The 18399-nt window shown below is 41.8% G+C and overlaps 1 protein-coding gene across 1 annotated transcript; it reads right to left on the reverse strand.

Annotated features, from left to right (window-relative positions):
- Positions 1–1184: 1184 nt before the first annotated feature.
- On the reverse strand, positions 1185–18399 carry KCTD19 (potassium channel tetramerization domain containing 19; the record flags this gene model as incomplete). The annotated part of the gene is given in 15 exon segments (XM_082062949.1): positions 1185–1298; positions 1886–2040; positions 2480–2653; positions 2778–2782; positions 6484–6567; positions 8471–8613; positions 8997–8999; positions 9003–9100; positions 12049–12187; positions 12191–12207; positions 12245–12362; positions 12364–12437; positions 12787–12937; positions 14551–14825; positions 18300–18399. Coding segments are annotated over 15 exon segments (1650 nt in total).

Below are 18399 nucleotides of genomic sequence, written 5' to 3' on the forward strand. Positions count from 1 at the left end.
TTTGCAGTGTATCTTGATTTCAGCATGGGAACCTGGGCTGCAGAGGAGGATATGGGTGCATTGAGGAGAGCAGTTTTCCTTGAGGCATCTTAATGCCCTCAGAATAGAGGTGGGAGATTGCAGTGATGTTTCTTTAATCAAGTGGTTAGCCAGGATGAAAGTGACGGTGTCTCGCTTGAGTTCACACCATGAGAAGTGTCAGCATTTCTCCCCAGAGCTGCAGAACTTTCAAAACAGGAATAGCAAAGTGTCATGTCTGTACTACGTGCTTAAAATAAATCATGAAGTAACTGCTCTAGAGCTCTGATTATTATTCTAATTTTGTTGGGCAAATAATATTAACAAATATGTTAGCAGACGGGATTCTTTTGTTCATTTTGGCTAAATAAAGCTCTGGAGAAGGAACAAGCTTTTGCCATATTTTAATTTCGGGTGCCAGGGAGTCATCTGAGGGTACAGCTTATCTGCATCTGCAGTCAGGAGTGAGATAAACGCTGGGTCATGGGTGGAAAAGCAGCGTGACCAGAGCAGGCAGCAGCTTTGCAGGTGCCTGGGGGCTGGAGCTGCAACCTGGCCTTGTGACAGCATCATCTTCTGTTAAATAAACCCCACGCGTCACTAATGGAGGTGTAAGACATCTCCTCCTTCCTTACCTGGAGCAGAAGACTGCTACTGCTTCCTGACTAAACAAAATCACTGTCCAAAGTTAGGGCTGAGCAAAAAGGCTTTTTCTTAATTGCCAGATGAGTTGTGTCCCCTCCCCTGCCCACAAGAAAACAAAAACATCCCAAGAAGTAGCTGAGTCAAATTTTTATTAATGTTCTGTGAACTTACATTTCCAAGGCAAAGTATGAGACAGATCTAGCAAAGCCTCTCTGGATCAGTAAGTGGAGGCAGCGGCTGCACTTCCATGCGAGGGGCAGAGTAAACTGGTAAAGCACAAACCCGAGGCCATCATTAAATCACCCAACTGCAGAACAGCAGCATCACTGACTCGTTTCATAACAACCCTGAAAGTCTTCTGCCTACTTTTTTTGTGGGCCACCTTGTAAATAAGCAGCACGATGTTAAATTTATTAAGACTATACATGACATAAAATACCGTACCCGTTAACTTGATCTGCAAACAAAACCAGGACCAGTGAACTAATTTGAACAGAAAGCCAGCGGTGTTTGGAAAAGGCTCAGCCCTGCAGCATCACCTGGTGGCAAACACTACTTACTTCCACCCACTGAAGCAGCTCTTCGTGAACATTCCCGTCCCGTTCAAAACACTCCCTGGGTGTGATCTGTCGAGTCTAAAATACATGACATTGTCCTATCAACAGGCAGGTGTGCTTACAGGTGCCCGGGGGGCAATACTGTGTGTTAGTGACATTGCCCATGGGAGGGAGACTTCCCCAGTGCGGCCTTGGCCGGGGTTAATTGTCAGTAAGGTTAAGAAGGCCGCTGTGGGGCAGCAGGATCCCGCAAGGGCTGGAAGCAGCTGCACCGCACACTCGCAGAGGAACAGCCCAGCGCCAGCTCCCCAAGTCCCTCTCCTTACTCCTTTCTCCTCATCTCCCAGGGGAGAAGAAAAACGCTTCTGGTCAGAGCTCTTAAAACAGATCCACAGGTGGGATCAGTTACTTCCAATGCAAATTAAAAACCTCAGAAGTTCCTGGCCCCTGGAAGCTGGGCCTTTATTTCTGCCACAACCCCACAGCAACGCACACGACAGTGTGCAGGCAGCGGGAGGCTGACAGGGGTAGGACACGCTGCTGCTTATTATAATAATTGCTGCATGAGCAATGAAGAGCTGAGTTTCTAACTCCTGCCGCCCCCCAAGCGCCTGGGGAAGCTGAGCAAGGACGGCTCGGCCGGGCTGTTGGGAACGTGTACCTACACAAAGGCTGGTCACAAGAGTCCCGACTTTGGCTGTGATTTCTTTGGGATCCTTCTGCCTTACTGAGTCCAGGATGACATCAGTCAGGAAAAAGTGGCACTTCCCGGCGTAGAATATCTCCTCGTGCGAGAGAGCAAAGGTAAGAAAAACTATACCTACAAGGAACAGTGGAAAGAACACAAATACGTTAGGAAAAAAAACACAACGTAGTTTTAGCATTCACCATTTCAGTTAACCAGCCCTTGGCTTCTTTAATGCCTTTGCTGTCCAAGGTTTTTCTGCAACTGAGGCCTAACAGCCAGTGTTCATATCTCAGCCTAATGTAAGAGTTTGCCTGAATTTAAAAAAAAAAGTATAGATTTCACACCATTGCATCCTTCCTCATGAGCTTCCCTGGTAAATACTGAAGGCACTTGCTAGGTTGGGCAGCTGCTGTCCAGCTGTTCTGAAGAATTACAGGTAAGCGGCAGTTCAGCTGCGATAACCTGAGCTACACAGCCAGTCAGGACTGAAAACAAACCATGACAGAGTGGTTTTCATACCAAAAACTCTGCAGCAAGGCCCAGAGGTGTTGCCAGCTCCTCACCTTCGGACAGTGCTGGAGCGTGTGGAGTGTGCAGCCGTCCAGCTGAGCGCTGTAAACAACGCTCTCATCGCACACGCAAAAGCCGTCGCTGCCTAAAACCGGAGGATGCTCAGCTTTAAGAATCAACCCCACATTTCTGTGGTCCACCAGGGCAAGGTCTGCTGGTTCGCTGCCGCTTGTTTCTGTGAAGGAACACAGCGTTTTACAGGAAAGCCTGGATCAGTGGTAACAGGAGAGACACATTTGTAAGTATGACGACAATATTGTCAATTTATCTTCAAAGGTATGCCTCCTTCTGTCTTTCACCTTTCCTGGCAAAACATCACAACAGGATAAACACCACTAGACAGTAAATTACAACCTTTACACCAAACTGCAATCTCAGGTATAACACTACAGGTTTTCTCTGCTTCCATCTTTCACATGGAAAAGTCAGACCGAGCAACCACTACATACTGCTTAACGGAACCCAGGCATAGTTCAGTCTGGGATTCTTTCACATGATATGAAAGAGGGCTTCTTTTCTATGAAAATAACAACCTGGCTTGCACTGCTATGGTAACAAAAACATCCACAATCATTAATACGTTTTGTTTTGTCAACGATTCTGTGAAAACCTGCCATGTTGGAAGTGGAAAAGAGCAAATCCCATCCTTCTCGGGGTGTCAGAACCAGTCTTGGACTGGGACTTTCCACTGAGGTTTATTGAGTTTGCATTTAGTATCTTGGCTAATCAGGTAAATCTTTTTTAACTCCTGCACATTTCTGTAGAAACTTCCACATTTAGCATAAAAATCTTACAGATTTCTGTAATCAGCTCCCTGGGTAACTTAAGCACATCAAGCCAGCTTCACTGTTCCTTGCACAGCTCCACAGGCAGAGTAACAAGGAGACAGTGAAAGAACAACTCTGATGACAGCAAAGCTAAAAGCAGCTCCACCTTTCTGGCAAAAACACTTTTAGTAGTAAACTCTGCATAGACAATCAATAAAATCCGGCCCTTGCTTAGCAGCTGGCAATCAACTCACGGTCTTTTAGAGGGATGAGTTTCATTTGCAAGGTCTTATGTCTTTCTTCACTGGAAGAACTTGCTATGAGCAGGAGAACAATTAAAAGGTAGTCTCACTGAAATTCATTGACATGATCAAAGTATCTTTTTTATGCAAGGCATTTAGTTAATTACTCCCATAATTTTGAAAACAACAATCCCAAAGCAGTCATTTACCTTCTAGTTGCTCCCTGTTTATATTCTCTGCATTGTTTCCTAACGCGGCAGTAGCTTTTATGGTGCTGAATTGAAATGTTCCAGCACTCGGAGCAACCGGCGAACTCTGTGTGAACACATATTGCTGCGGCTGCTCTCCTTCAGCGCCGACCTTGTACTGGGCACTGTGATGGTTTCCTTGACCTGTAAAGCTTATTTTGCCAGGAGCAGAGGCAATGGGAGCTTTGACACCCCCGTTCTTTTTGGGAGTGTTGCACTGAGATGTATACTCTGCAATACAACCGCCAGACGTTCTCACGTGCTGAAAACCGCGCCACTTGGAGCTCACCGCGTCCCATTCCTTTGCCAGGGAAATTAATTTCTGGATGTGACTTGCTGAGTCTTTACTTTCTCCTCTTTTCTTTGTTAAGCTGCTTCTCACTCCCCTCTTCCTCGGAGGGCTTAACAAAGCCTTGTGATAGCTGGAGCTGACCAGGCTGTCCAAGGATGCATCGTATCCTCCAAGTGTGTTCGTCCGCTTTGTCCCTCTCACCCGTGAAATCATTCTGGAGCACTTTGCCTTCTCCTCACTGGCATCTTGCTTTCCAGTCAGATCTCTCATATTGCTCCATGTATTAATATAGCATTTACTGGAATCCACAGCTGTAAACGAGTACACCTAAAATACAGTGAAATGTTGTTATTTCTAATTGGTATGGAAGAAAGTGTAAGTTTTGTCTTTTCTAATAACTGATGTATTTTACTCATTGTAATATAAGCATTCAAGGACTGAGTTCTTAATCCTGGAAAATGTATTCTGACTTCTGGGGAGGATCCGGTGCCTCAAGGCTCCCCAAACCCAGCCCTGATTACTCAGCCCTCATGTTGTGCTGTCCTGAATCACCTCAGTTCTTACCACTGAATTTTGCTGAACCTGAAGATGGATACTGCAGTGGCCAAGGCACACAAGCAGCACCTCAACATCCCCGCTACAATTTCTGATTTTGATTATCTGAACCAACAGCAGCACATTCTGTACAAGACAGATTGCCTGGCAAGTTAAAGCAGGCTGTGCAACCACTCTACCATGTTAAAACCAGTCTTAAACTACAGGGTGGAACAGTTTGATGTCAGCGTGTAAATGCTGCAGAGGCAGCACCTGCATTTCACCTTCTTTAGCAGACTGAAGGCAACTTTCAGCTGCTGGTGTCCAACCAAGGACTAAGAGTATTCAAAGACTTGAGCAGAAAGTCCTTTTCCCCCTTCCACTGACTTCTAAGACTATAAAGTTTCTGCAGGATGTTATCTTGCCTGAGTGCGCTGCTTAAACTTGCTGCTCCCATCTTCACCACCTGCAGACCAAGAGATCTGGCTCCCAGCTCCTCCCTGCCCAGAGGGGCAGAGCCCGTATCTCCTGCCACCCAGCAAAGTGCCCCAGTTCGCAAGTCACACTGAGATCTGCCTAAAATCACTTCTCACCCCTGGGGACAGCAACTCCCTAAGTGACCAGGAGAGCAAACCACAAGACCAAAAGGAGAATCTAAAAGAGTGTAGGCTTGTGGGGTTTAAACCAAGACAAGACAGACCAGAGGACCTTGACCTGTATGACTTCACAGCATACAGTTGTTGGATAAAACCAGAACTAGAAGCCCAGCCCTCAGGACACTCCTTACTTCTTTGGGGTCTTTGCTGAACTCAAGTTCCTTATTGCAAGACTCAGTACTTAATCTTCTACATGGAAAAGAAACTCCATTGTGCAATTCATTCTTTTGGATCCATAATCTAGAAAATGAATATTTAAAATTATTTTAGAACTTTTTCCAGAGGTGACACCCAGTCAACCTGTAAAAGGAGCTGCGGGGACTTCCAGTCACTGTCAGATGTATTTTGACTTTAAAATGCCTTAATGGCCTGTGAGCAACCTAAATAAGAATTCACTAACTTCTAGAGCTCTCCCAGGAAAATACAGAAGAGAAGGGCTATTCTAGGTCATTTTCTGAAGTTCTCTGTGTTTGGGAGTTGAAAAGTCTCAGTTCTGTGGGCTTTCCAAAAGGCCTATGGTTTAACATCTTGTCTGTCCCCCTAGTGAGACACCAGAGAAGAAAACACTAGTGTTTGCACATTCACAGATTTTAAAAGGCCAGAAAAGGCCACTGCGATCATGAGGCCTGGTCTCCAGTAACACTGAATGCTAATTCCTGTTTTATTGGCAAAATGCCTTTTAGAAAAACATCCAATCTTGTTTTAAAAGTTGTCAGCAACTGAGAAATAGTCCAAAGCTGAATTAATATACAAAAAGTTATATGGCTCATTTTCAACATCAATTTGTCTAGATTTAAATTCCAGCTGATCTCAATCCTCTTCTGTGATGCTGCACCATAGATTTGCCATTCTACACCCTGTGGTGCTGGCGAATCATCCAGTGGGTCTGCAGAAACCAGCTGGGCTTGGCAAAGCCAGGGCTGAGCCCAAGCTCATAAATCAGACTATATCTGCTCAGTCTGGCATCCCTGTGGAACAGTTTTCAGTGTGCATCGCAATATTCTCAATATTTGGGCTTAGGGACATATCTCAGTTGCCTTTTTCCTTGGTTATTGGAGAACAGCCTGAGGACTATTCTGTTCCTGTTCCAAATAACTGACAGGGGAAAAATGTGGCCCGAACAATAGTGGAATTGCTCACCCTCCCGTGGCTGTTTCAGAAGGAACAGAGAAAATTGTGCTCCTTTCAAAGGACAAACACTGCTAGGCCAGATGAAAAGACATTATATGACTGAAAATAGAAAGAAATAAGAGAATTTTTATCTACCTGTATGCATCAGATTGATAAAGTGCCTCTAAAAGAGAAGTGATCTGGTACTCCTCTGCTTCTTGACGAAAGAGAGGCCATTCTCTGTATGTTATAAATCAACCGAACTGTAAAATCACTACAAAACAATCTTACCAGATTATCTTTTCCAAATATAATTTGGAAAGTTTAGGCAGTCACCACACAAAACAAAAGATGCATTCAGACAAGTGATTTTTCTTTTAACAGACGGACAAATAGCCTTTCATTTTAAATACTGAAAAGTATTTCAGTATCACATCTGGCATCTAAACAACTAAAAAAAAATAAAATCAAATCTGGTTTTATTGACATATATAGAAATTTTACCATTAACTACCATTGACTTCCATAGAGTCAGTATTTTATGTCAGCAACCCCAAATTAGAGGACATACTTCTGAAAAGGTGCAACCAAAATAAACGAGCTCCTAAAGCAGAGGTGTTTGGCAGCATCCCTCTCAATCTTTGTGAAACTTGCTATTTTGGATACTTTTTTCCAGCTATTGCCCCTCTATAGTAGTGAAGTGAAACCGCCGTCCTCCCTTTTTTCTTTAATTAAGCACGGCTATTGATGGTAAGACCTGATTTTGGGACACAGGAGTCCTACTCTGCTCTGTGATGCTCATGACACTTTTCTTAAGTGGAAAATTCACCACAGCATTTTCCGTAGGGAATCCCATAATGAGGGTTCACGGGTTCGATGGGCTGCTGGAACATCCACCGTTCCCAGAAATACTCTTAGCCCTAGAACATGATTATCCTCGCTAATAAGCTATTAACATGGTCCTGTTTACAACAATCCGCAGGCACGGTTTGGCCATCCAGATGTTCCTGGAGCTGTGTTCATGGTCGGGAGGAATGAAGACACATCTCCGGGAGGCTGAAGCAGATCAGCTGCAGAAAGGAGCTGGCCCCAGAGACCAGAAACATTCCCAGACATGCTCACTTAGCTTGTATATATAACTGTCCTGTCTGACATCTGGCTGCCCATGCCTTTGATGACAGACATGAAAGCAATCGGTGGTTATTATATCAAAAAAGCCACTGGTGTAATGTTTCTGTTGACTTTGGGGGAAAAAACCAACTCTCACACTGCTTGTGGAAATAGCCACATGTGCTAAAAATGACCGCATCAGCTGGTGATAAGTTGTGAAGATATTCTGCCTACTAGAGACGATCCAACAAGCAAGGGATTTGAGAACTGAAGAGCCCAAAAGATCTTCTGATGCCAAGCTGAACGCAAAAATTGTAACGTGTAGCAGTGGCAGAAGCATCGGTCCCAGGGAAACTGCTCCGAGAAGCCTCAGCACAAATGGATCCATTCTGGGTAATCTCGGGGGCAAGTGAAACACACTGGAATATCCCAGGAATATCCCCAGGAAACGGAGGTTTTACAGCATCTCAATTTCTGACGTTTGACACAGTTTAGAGACCTAACGTACTGATGTGTGTATGGAGGGAGGGGGCCCTCTCCTCTCAAGCGCCCCGTGTTCCTCCATCCCTGTACCACCGCAGTTTTGGAAGATCTGTTTTTCAGCATTGGAACAGAGGTACCAGCAGAGGGGGCAGATGGAGCGGTTTTTAACTGGACTAGCCAGATGTAGCTGCCATTAAAAAAGCCAAAAAAGACGAATCTGAAGAGGGATGCAAAGATCTCACCAATAAAAACATTTTCCTTTTTGCTAAAGGTGTGCACATAGTGCACCGGTTTGTGATACACCCTGCAGTACAGGTGGCTGCCATATCGCCCATTAAAATAAAGACATGCACACTGAAATAAAAACATATCTCACAATAATCTCTCAGTCCAAATAATCTATGTTTAGATGGAATAGTTTGCTTCAGGACTAAAGGAAAAGTCTTAATTCTTTTGTATAATGTTTCTATGAAAATCAGAAAACAAATCCCCGTGTTTGCTTCCTGTACAATGTCTGATCATATGAAAGAAACACATTCACTCTGCTTACCTAAATTCAGCTGGCAGAAACAATTTCCCAAGTCTTAGAAAACTGAGAACGTGCCGAAACATTTGCCCATCTCCATGGATTAGAAGACTTTGACCATAGGTGATCCAACAGACTTTCTTGTAATTTGAAAGCAGCTCTGGGTACTACAGAAATAAAAATACATTAAGACCAGATTTCTGGTGTTAGTCATGGAAAGAAATCCAAACGGGATTTTTCCTTTCTCAGTAACAGAATTAAACCTGTTCCATCAAATCTATTTATATTATTAATAAAAATGCTTATATTATTAGCCCAGGAAGTACTTTCTCGGGAAGTCCAAGATTTATTTCCCTCCAACACTTGAACATACTCACTTAATATTAAATTCCCAGTCTACATGTGAAGCCCTGATAATTCCAGGTTTTCAGGTCAAAACCATTCTAATAATTCTCATTGCAAGAAATACATATTCTAGTCTGTAGAACTATACATTCTGTCTTAGGAAGGTTCATGTGGAGGCAACACAAAGACAGTTGGTTATCCGTACCTTCTATAAAGTCTGTAGGCAAGTTTCATACCAGTTACTTCCTATATAAACTTTCACAATCTGATGGAGGGAGCATGCGGATACTTCTGCTGTCCAATCTGCACCTAGAGATGGAGGAACAAACAGAAAGGTGATGGCTAAAGTAATTATTTTGTTATAAATACCAAGTTAATAGGACATGGGATTTTGCATCAAAATATTGCAAATCATAATTATTTGAAGTAGTGACGTGTAGTCCATGCACGCAGAGCTGGAACTCTCCTGTTTTGTTTAGGGGTCACACACAACCGCAAGCAAAAGGCAAGTCGGGATGTAGTATCTGAGTCGTGGGTAACGTGGTGCATCCGTGCTGCAGCCAAACCACCTCTCCTCAGCAGATGCAAAACAGCAGCAAGAAGGCCATGTGCAGTAGCATCGTCTTGTTCACTCATTTATGTCAGCTAAGGTAAGTGAATCTAAGTATACTGCTACATTGCCACAGAAAAAAATAATTTCCGAAGTACTGGAAATAAGGGGGAAAACAGAAACATTTAAATATTTTTCACTTTTTTGAAGTGAAGACTCAGCTTGTCAGCACATGTAGAGTTAGTGGAATTCCAGAGCAACCTGGAATTGAGCTGTCACGTAATTTCCCATCTTTGCAAGGAACCGCACTTCACTATTTCCTTTGAAGATGACAGTGTTGGGGCAGGTGTGAGCCTCAGAGCTCTTATGCACAGAGAGCAGATATAACATAACAGCTTTGGATATATTTTAGTCTGGGTTCAGCCCACGTCTTACCTTAGTGTGGCAACAAAGATCCAGGAAAGTTTCTGTCAAATTCTTTAATAGTATAGTTTATGTTACTATGTATAGTCAGTTAATTCTGGGACACTGTTTTAGGAAAATCAAAATAATTTGCATTCAAAAGCAATGGTTTTAAAGAAAACCCAAACAACTAACTTTGAAAAGGGGTCCAGATTGGAGAACTGTATTTCTTACAGCACACCTTTACAGAAGATACAGGCAAGTCACACTCCTAATGAAATTATTTAGAGGGCTATGCATAATGATATAGATAGATTCTACTATCTCTAAACAGTTAACAAACTAGCAAATGCCTATCTGAGGTAGCTGCTATAGTGGGACTATCCATCTTCCACAACACATGTAAAATTGAAGTGTCATTTATTAAGACATCTAAGTCAGAGTTATTTTGTTGTAGCATGTGTTATCTAACAGGCCACACAGTAATGACACAGAATTCATGAACTGCTGTTTCAATTTAAGATCAAACCATCCTTCTCAAGGATTATAATTCCATTTAAGAATTGATAAGATTCACTCCTTTCTACATACACACCCATCACATGGTGGGGTAGGGAAGAATCCTTCAAACATAAGCCACTTCGCCTTATTCTGGGGAAAGATGCTGATGGCTCAAGATGGGAAGGATAATCATCCCCTACACAAAGACTCAGAGGACCCTGAGGGTGGAGTAAACTGGAATTAGTGTCTTAAGGGTCCCAGAGCACTGGGACAGGCTGCCCAGAGTGGTTTGGAGTCTCCTTCTCTGGAGACATTCAAAACCCACCTGGAAGTGATCCTGTGCGATCCACTCTAGGTGAACCTCCTTTAGCAGGTGGGTTGGACTAGATGATCTCCAGAGGTCCATTCCAATCCCAGCCATTCTGAGATTCTGTGAAGTAAGGTCACAACTACAAAATAAGAAGTCAGATTTGCAAATAAACAATAGGAAATACAGTTAGTATCGTACAAACTGGAACCTTGTGCTTGGATGGGGCAAATGGATGTCTGCACTCGTTTATCCCAAAGTGATTGTTTGCCGCCAATGGAATAGGGAACTGCGAAGGAGACTGTAGGATGTACTGAGGAGGCTAACTCCAGCAGAATTAGTCTAAAATACTGGAGAGGTTTCAACTGGAATACCTTGTAAAGAGTGTGATTAAATTTATCTTTCCTGGAGCCCATGGCATAACAGGAAATGTGGAAAGAACTGGCTGTGTTCAGCCTTAGGAAGAAGAGGTTAGAGGAGGGTCTTATTTTCTACAGCTAGTGGAGGGTGTAGGGAAGACAGAGTCAGATTCTTCTTGGAGGTACAAAGTGCTGGGTCAAGAGGCAATGGAAAAAAGTTGGAACATAGGAAATTACATGTGTGACTTCATTTAGCACAAGGGTTTTCAACTATTGGAACAAGAGTCCAAAAGGCTCCAGGATCTCCATCCTTGGAGATACTCAAAGTGTTTCCTGGCAAGGGCCTGAGCAACCCAACCTATGTGACCCTGCTCTGAGCAGAGAGTTGGACTAAACGACCTCCAGAGATCTCTTCTGGCCTAAATTCTGTTAATATGAGGAAACTGGGATAGGTGAAAAATTCCTCAGTTAATCAGGGAATCATATTAACTCTTGTTAAGAAGCCACAATATGGGCTGATAGAAAAATGTCATGATTTTTCTACAAATGCAGTAGAGGAGAAGAGGAAACAGCATTTATGTTAGAGGTCAGTTTTAGCAAGGGCTAATTGTGGCTGTGAATGCACTTGGGCTGGAGGTTAGAAATAGATTATTTAGTTTAATAGTACGAGTTGTAAGAATAGTTCCACATCAGAAAAATGGGAGCAAAAGAAACCTAGTATTTTTAAGGTAGAACATGTGTTGATGAAAGTAACTTGGATGATCTACACTCGAAGGAACTTGATTCAGAGAATTAGTTCAGTAATTAATAAGACTGACAAGATTAGAAAGCAAAATTATCAAAAAATATGAATAATACTACCTAAAGCCAGTGTAGACTTACCTTATATTTCATCTAGAAAATAATGTAACTAACTCCTCGAGTGTACATTGATCAGCAGCAGCCAGTTAATAAACCAACAGGGTTAACGGTACATTTTAGGAAAACCAACACTGTCAGTCAATGAGACCTTCAGGTCACTTTTGTACTGTAACTGTCCCTTAAATGTAGATGTAAATCATTGACTGATTAGTTGTATTCAGGCAATACTGCTCATTCTACTTTAAAATGAAAGAATTCTTGAGAAATCTTGACTTAGTATAATCTCGGCTCTCTGCTGGCATCTGCTGTTTCAAGTAGCACTTTAAGGCATCTTTCACTGGTTCATATGTGGTGTCTCTTTTGTCCAAATAAGCACAGAGCTCTTCAATTTCAGAAATATTTTTAGTGAGGGGGAGTCAGCAAGTTCCCAGCCAATTCCTATCCAAAAGAAAGGGAATCACTACATTCGTTACCTATGAAGCGGAACTCACTGCACTCGCACTCGATCAGGGCTGCGTTCTCAAGCAGCCACAGCAAATTATCATCATTAACTAGTACAGGATATTTTGCCACCAAATCTAGTGGCAAAAAAACAGTAATTCACATCACCTCCTGTATCTAGTAAAGGTGTATCCACTAGCCCTAAGGGAGCTCTTGCATGCAACCCTAGGCAAAGAAAATCAGAGAAAAATCAAGACATAAATAAGGAAGAATGGAACTCAGATATACACTTTGGAGATCTGACTAGTACAGCAAAGCAAATAAAAGTGCGTTAATCTTGTGCAACACTTAAAATTTGTGCAACCAGATTTGTACAACCAAAGGATGGAACCTTACAGCCCAGCACAAAGGAATAAACATTTGCATGGAGTTTCCTATTTTTTAAAATGAAGATAAATATTAAAAAAAAAAAAAAAATTTTGCAAGAGTTAAACATCCCATGTGTGCAACAACTGACAACGGTCCCTGGATATTCCTAAGGATGCAAAAGAACTTGTCAATTTGGGACACTTACCTGTGAATGCTGGACTATTAGGAGGAATCTCTGATGACTCGCTGGTACATTTTCGTGTTCTCCAGTAATTTGGAGATTTTCTTTCAGCCCCTGGTGTATCTGCAGGCTGGACATGTAAATCATATTTCCTGTCCTTCAAATTATCTAAAATCTGTCAAGATATATAAGGTTTTTCTATGTATCACTTTAATTCAAATAATTAATCAAAAAGCAAAAGCAGCCATGGCAAAGAGTCTAAGGCATGCCATGCTATAATTCACGTCCACCAAAATACGCCATGGAATATTGTATAAGACCAGAACAAATACATTCCTAAGTCTAGGTACCTAAAGGTAAATGGAACGAACTTGTAGAGAACACTTATAAGAACTTGTAATATAATTAGAGCCATTAATATATTCCAAAAAAGCCAACTATTTTTCAACATTTGTGTTTTAATGGCACTTCCTTGTAGTCTAGTTCTGCAGCTCAAGGCAGCACACTGACATTTGTAAAACTATACAATACTATACCTATTTATGCAACACGAGAAATAGTCAAGAACGGCACAAAGACCCTTTGGGTTCTTCTTAATAACATCTTTATGACAGGCTGTAGGAATTCAATGGTTGGAAAGGGGAATCGATGTTTGGTTCAGTGATAGGAATGATTAACAGTCTGTATCTCCTGATCTTGTACTGAATGATAAACAAATTATTTTAAACTTGGAACACACAGTTATGTACTGTTGCATGATATTAACTATGAAGTAACTTTAGAGCCGTGGTTATGACTTCTAAAACACATGTGTAAAATGCCTTCAAGAATTAATACGGTTACACTGAGAAGAACTTAAAAGCTAGAAAATGCAAGGATTCTAGTTCAGTGGAATGTGTTCCCAGCCACACCACAACAGATTAAATATGTGGTCATGTACAGTTTGTTAATACAAAAGTCTACCGAAGTTGTGTGGTCTTCCTCTCCCAACCTATTTGGAGATATCACATATTTAAACACAGTCCTAAGAAAATCCAAAAACGTTCATGTTAAACCCCAAATGTTAATATTTGGGGCTAAAAATAGCAAGCATAATAGTATCTTCAAGATAATTCCACAAAAATAAACTCCAAGTTTAGATTAAACTTAGAGGAAAGCAAATATTAAAGTATGAAAACACACATTTCATCCAGCCAGAAAGTATGGACTCAGCCTTCACTGGCACGACTACACTGTATTTACAATTAAAAATATTTGTAGCTAAATAGCAAATTATTCATTACAGATATCCATTTAACATTTGTTTATACAGCTACAGAACAGGAGGAGAGGAAGAATCATCATTTCCCCGTTTGACAGGATAGTGAATTCAGTGGTGTCCCATTGGGGTGAATTTGTTTTCAGACAGACTGACCCTTCTCAGGGAACAACAGGAAGGGCAGCGTGACTTTCCTCAGATTAAAAGGTTCATATTCAACAAGATCAGTCAGTATAATTGTCATCAAGCACAACAGCAAATAGAAGCCTCTGCTTGCTTTAACTTTAGTTTTAAAAAGCAAGTAATGACGGTTGAATGAGCTCTTACAGAAAGGTCAAGCATGAAATTGGTAACATTTTCTGTACTCACCAACCAAGGCAGACAAGTTGAATGTGGCAATTATTTGTTTGGGTACCTATCACAAGCATTGATAAAGTGATATACGCAAACTCCTTGACATCTTCCTACTGACATTATTATCTAAAAATGAAAAAAAATCTAGAAAAGCCACACAGAATATCTTACTTTACCTGTAATAAAGGTGTCAGCTGCAAAATCAACGCTTGCTCATACAATAAGGTCAATTCAGTGCAGCTGAAAAAAGATAATTTTGAAGTCTGCATGTAGTAATGAATGTGCCTAAATATAAAATCATCTTGGTCAAGAAATAATCTTAGATTTTCACCCTGATCTTGTACAGAAGCTTCTTTCCACAACAGAGATTCAGGAAACTCAGCGACTTTACTTTTGGGAATTGAGAAATACCAGCCACCTCTCCTGTAGATTCCATAATGCTCTCTGGTTCCTTCAAAGAGAAGAGGAAAACACGTCAAGAGGCAAGAATGAACATGTAAACTCTGAAACAATGTGATGTTTTATTTTAAAACTCAATTGGACTTCACGTTTTATTTTCCATTCCACAGTAGTGCAACAAAAAATAAAGCATGGGGTAAATGACCTAGAGAATTACCTTCCGATTCACTTGCACATTCCTTAGTTAATATGTTTATGATCATGGCCCTTGACAAGTCAGCAAGCTGTAAGGCTTTACATAGTGTAATACTTACGGTTAAACCTTGGAACAACAGGGCCTACATTTATGCTGAGCTTGTCACACAGAACAGCAAGTGAAATCTGACAAACGTCTTCCTTAAATACTAAAATAAAAGCAATAAAACGCAAATAAATATGGTACACCCCTCCACACAACCTGTGTCCCTATGGACACACCATATTATACAGTTAGTTTCTATTTTAAGGTGCAGATATTTATTATTATGTTGGTCGCAATCTTCCTGATGAGACAGGAAAGAAAATAAGGATGCTCGGTAAGCACATACATGGCTGTCAGCTAAGCAGGGAGAGCAACGACCTAAAGCAGGACTGGAACACACAGCTAGGTCTTGCAGCCACTTTTCACATTACTGTATCACATTGAGATGTGGATTAGCCTGTGGCCTACTAAAATGGACACAAAAGTCAATTCATGGCTGAAAATAAACAGACAAAAAAAGCCTGTCCTGGCCACAGCAGCTACCCCCCAAAACCGAGGAGACAGAGTTTCTACTGACAACGAACAACACAATTCTTGAAGCAGAAAAAAGTGGTGGAAGATGATAGCTGACATTTGGAGTGTCTTTAGGCTATTTTGTATACAAGGGGGTACAGAAAAAGGTTGGTCTTAACATAATGGCATTGCTGGGCAATGGGCAAGAGGCCTAGGGGAGACACTCGGGTGTGACAAGGGTGACAAAGTGGGGCAGTGGGTGACAGGAGCCTGCTGGTTGGGGCAGGGGGCTCATGGGCAGCTGGGGGGTTTGGGGTGACGGTGGACGCATGAGCAAGCCAAGGTTGCCTTTACCACAGAGCCAGGTTTAAAGCTGGAGGGGCTGCTCACACACCCTGAGGATGCTGTGGTAGCGTGATTAACAAATTACAATTACAGCCTTTTGCCAGCAACGTTTACCTGGTGCGGGAAGGGCTCTCTCTCCCCACGAGAGGCTCATTAGCCGTGTTCGTTTGCGGGGTCAGGGCACCCGCGTTGGCAGTTGAGGCCAGAGAAGCCAATTCCTCCCTGTTCCAGTACTCACTTTTGTAAACTTCCCGTCATTGGGAAGTTTACACACATTAATTATGTTTTTGTGAGCTGGCAAGTCAGTAAAAAAATGGTAGTAATCCCATAATTACTACTGCTGAACAACTCACCGTAAGATACAAGCGTGTGGCATTGCTAGGAGTATTTACTTAAAGATCTTTAAAGTACCACTTGTACTACAAACCACAACAAAACCCACAAAAAACCATAAATCACCACCAAAGAGATTATTTTTTCTTTTTTACTGTCCCAGTGGTTTCAAACAAGAGGTTATAGTTCTGAAGATTAGTTAATATACGTGCCAGAATCAGTTGCTGCTGTGTCTCCCTGAGCTGCCTCAGCTCTGCAGAAGCAGCAAAAGGGATAATGTGTTATTTGACCCAGTAAATGAGACAACGGACACAAAACCCAACAGGACAAGCCTGTGAGATACAAAGAAGGGATCTTAAGCAAGCTGCACCTCAGTTTGGCTTTTCATTTCTTCTGTTGCTGCTGAAAATAGCAATGTGAACATCAGTGGTTATTTCTGGTGGCTTTATAGTTAAGTCTTTCTCCTGAGCTTATTGTTTTGCAGTCTGTGTGTGTGATGGAAGGTTAAAAGGGGTTATGACTTCTCATAATGCTCGTATCAGTAAGTATCTACAGACAAGAGGAAGAGGAGTTCACACCTTGAGCCAAAATGAATGAAGAGAATGTGTAAGCTTTAGGGCTCATTTAATTACAGGAAACCAAAACAACAAAACAAAACGGCAAATTCTGATTTCAGAAGTGATTCAGAAACAAAGATCCTCAATTTTATATCAGTCAATAAAAGCACAGCGCTCACACTTGTTTGTACACCGGGTGATGAGACCCCATTTAAATTCACTCTTTTAATATAAAGCTGACAGTGCTGTGAAGAGGCTCGGTTTCAAAATCCTTCACCATGAGGCACTTCAATGCCTGTTTTACCTGCATTTGAGGATCTTGAGACCTCCACGATGGCCCCAGGAGCTCCCAAATGAGGATCCCTACAAGGGAAGGGACCATCCCAAACAAGGGCTGAGCCTCCCAAAGGACCAGAAGAAGAGGCGGGACCACAATTTATTTTAAAAGCCAATTAACGCATTGGTAACCTGACAGCTTTTGTTAATTAGATGCTGTTTCTGTCATTTCTCTTGGATAAAATAGGAAACAGGTGACAAAAAAGACCCAAGGAATAAAAAAAAGCAAGCCAAGAAAATCTGGAGGATGACAGCTCATTACTGGACTAATCGTTGTTAACATCTAGGATTTTTAGGGGTTTGTTTTTTAAATAGTTTAAGGAGGACTTTAGATAAAGATATAGGAGTTCTTATCAATATTTTAAAGATTTATCTGGGGGCAAGGTCAGCATTTAAAAAAAAGAGGGATTGATATGAATGCAGGTTAACTCCACATGTTAACGTATAAGTTGTATGCATAGGAATAATTTATATATTAAATGTTAATATATAAATAAACGTGTAAAATAATAACTGCATCCTGGGACTATGTCGCATCTCATCAATGGGATTATTTGTCTTTAACATGTACATAGCTTTATCCATTACCAGCTCTCTGTGTTATTGCTGGAAGTCTCAGATGGCATAAAGATAACTTTATTTAATTGCTTTATTAATAATCTCCCCAGACAGCAATTTGGAGGCTGCACTGAGGCAGATTTTTGTGTTGGATTTTATACTTTGGAGTTGCTGGTTTCTCTGCCCTCCTCTCCTGGTAGACTTGCCTGCAAAAAGCCAATCACAGCAACATTGCAGCACTGTTGGATGTTTTAGATGACAGATCTATTAAGGAAGGGCTGCCAGACTGTATTTTGGCATAAGGGGGAAAAGGGGAGAGTTTGTTTTATGAAAAATAAAACGTAAAACATTTAAATAAATACAGTATAAACAAAAGGATGGTCACCGTTGTCCTCTCCTGCCTGTACAGCGTGAACCCATTGACAGTTCAAAAGCTTGGCTGTTGGACGGGTCCCATTTTCAGATGATGCCTGTAGAGTTTTATCTATATTCAGCCAAGCGTTTCACTTTGAAACCCTGCGCCGCCCACGCGTGCTGGCCGGGCAGCTGTCACGCTGCAGAGCTGTCCCGCTGTCAGCTGGCCCCTCCCGCTTCCCGGGAGACCCCGCAAACAGAACACACTCCTCTGCCATCATGTTCATACCGACTTTTGTCTCGTGTCCAACCCTGGAAAGACCTGGATCTGTCAACACAGCAAAACTTCTAGCAACACTCGTCATCTTCTGGATGATCTTCAGGGCCAT

Source organism: Streptopelia decaocto (genome assembly GCF_964273445.1).
Source record: "Streptopelia decaocto genome assembly, chromosome: 11".
Taxonomy (NCBI): Eukaryota; Metazoa; Chordata; class Aves; order Columbiformes; family Columbidae; genus Streptopelia; species Streptopelia decaocto.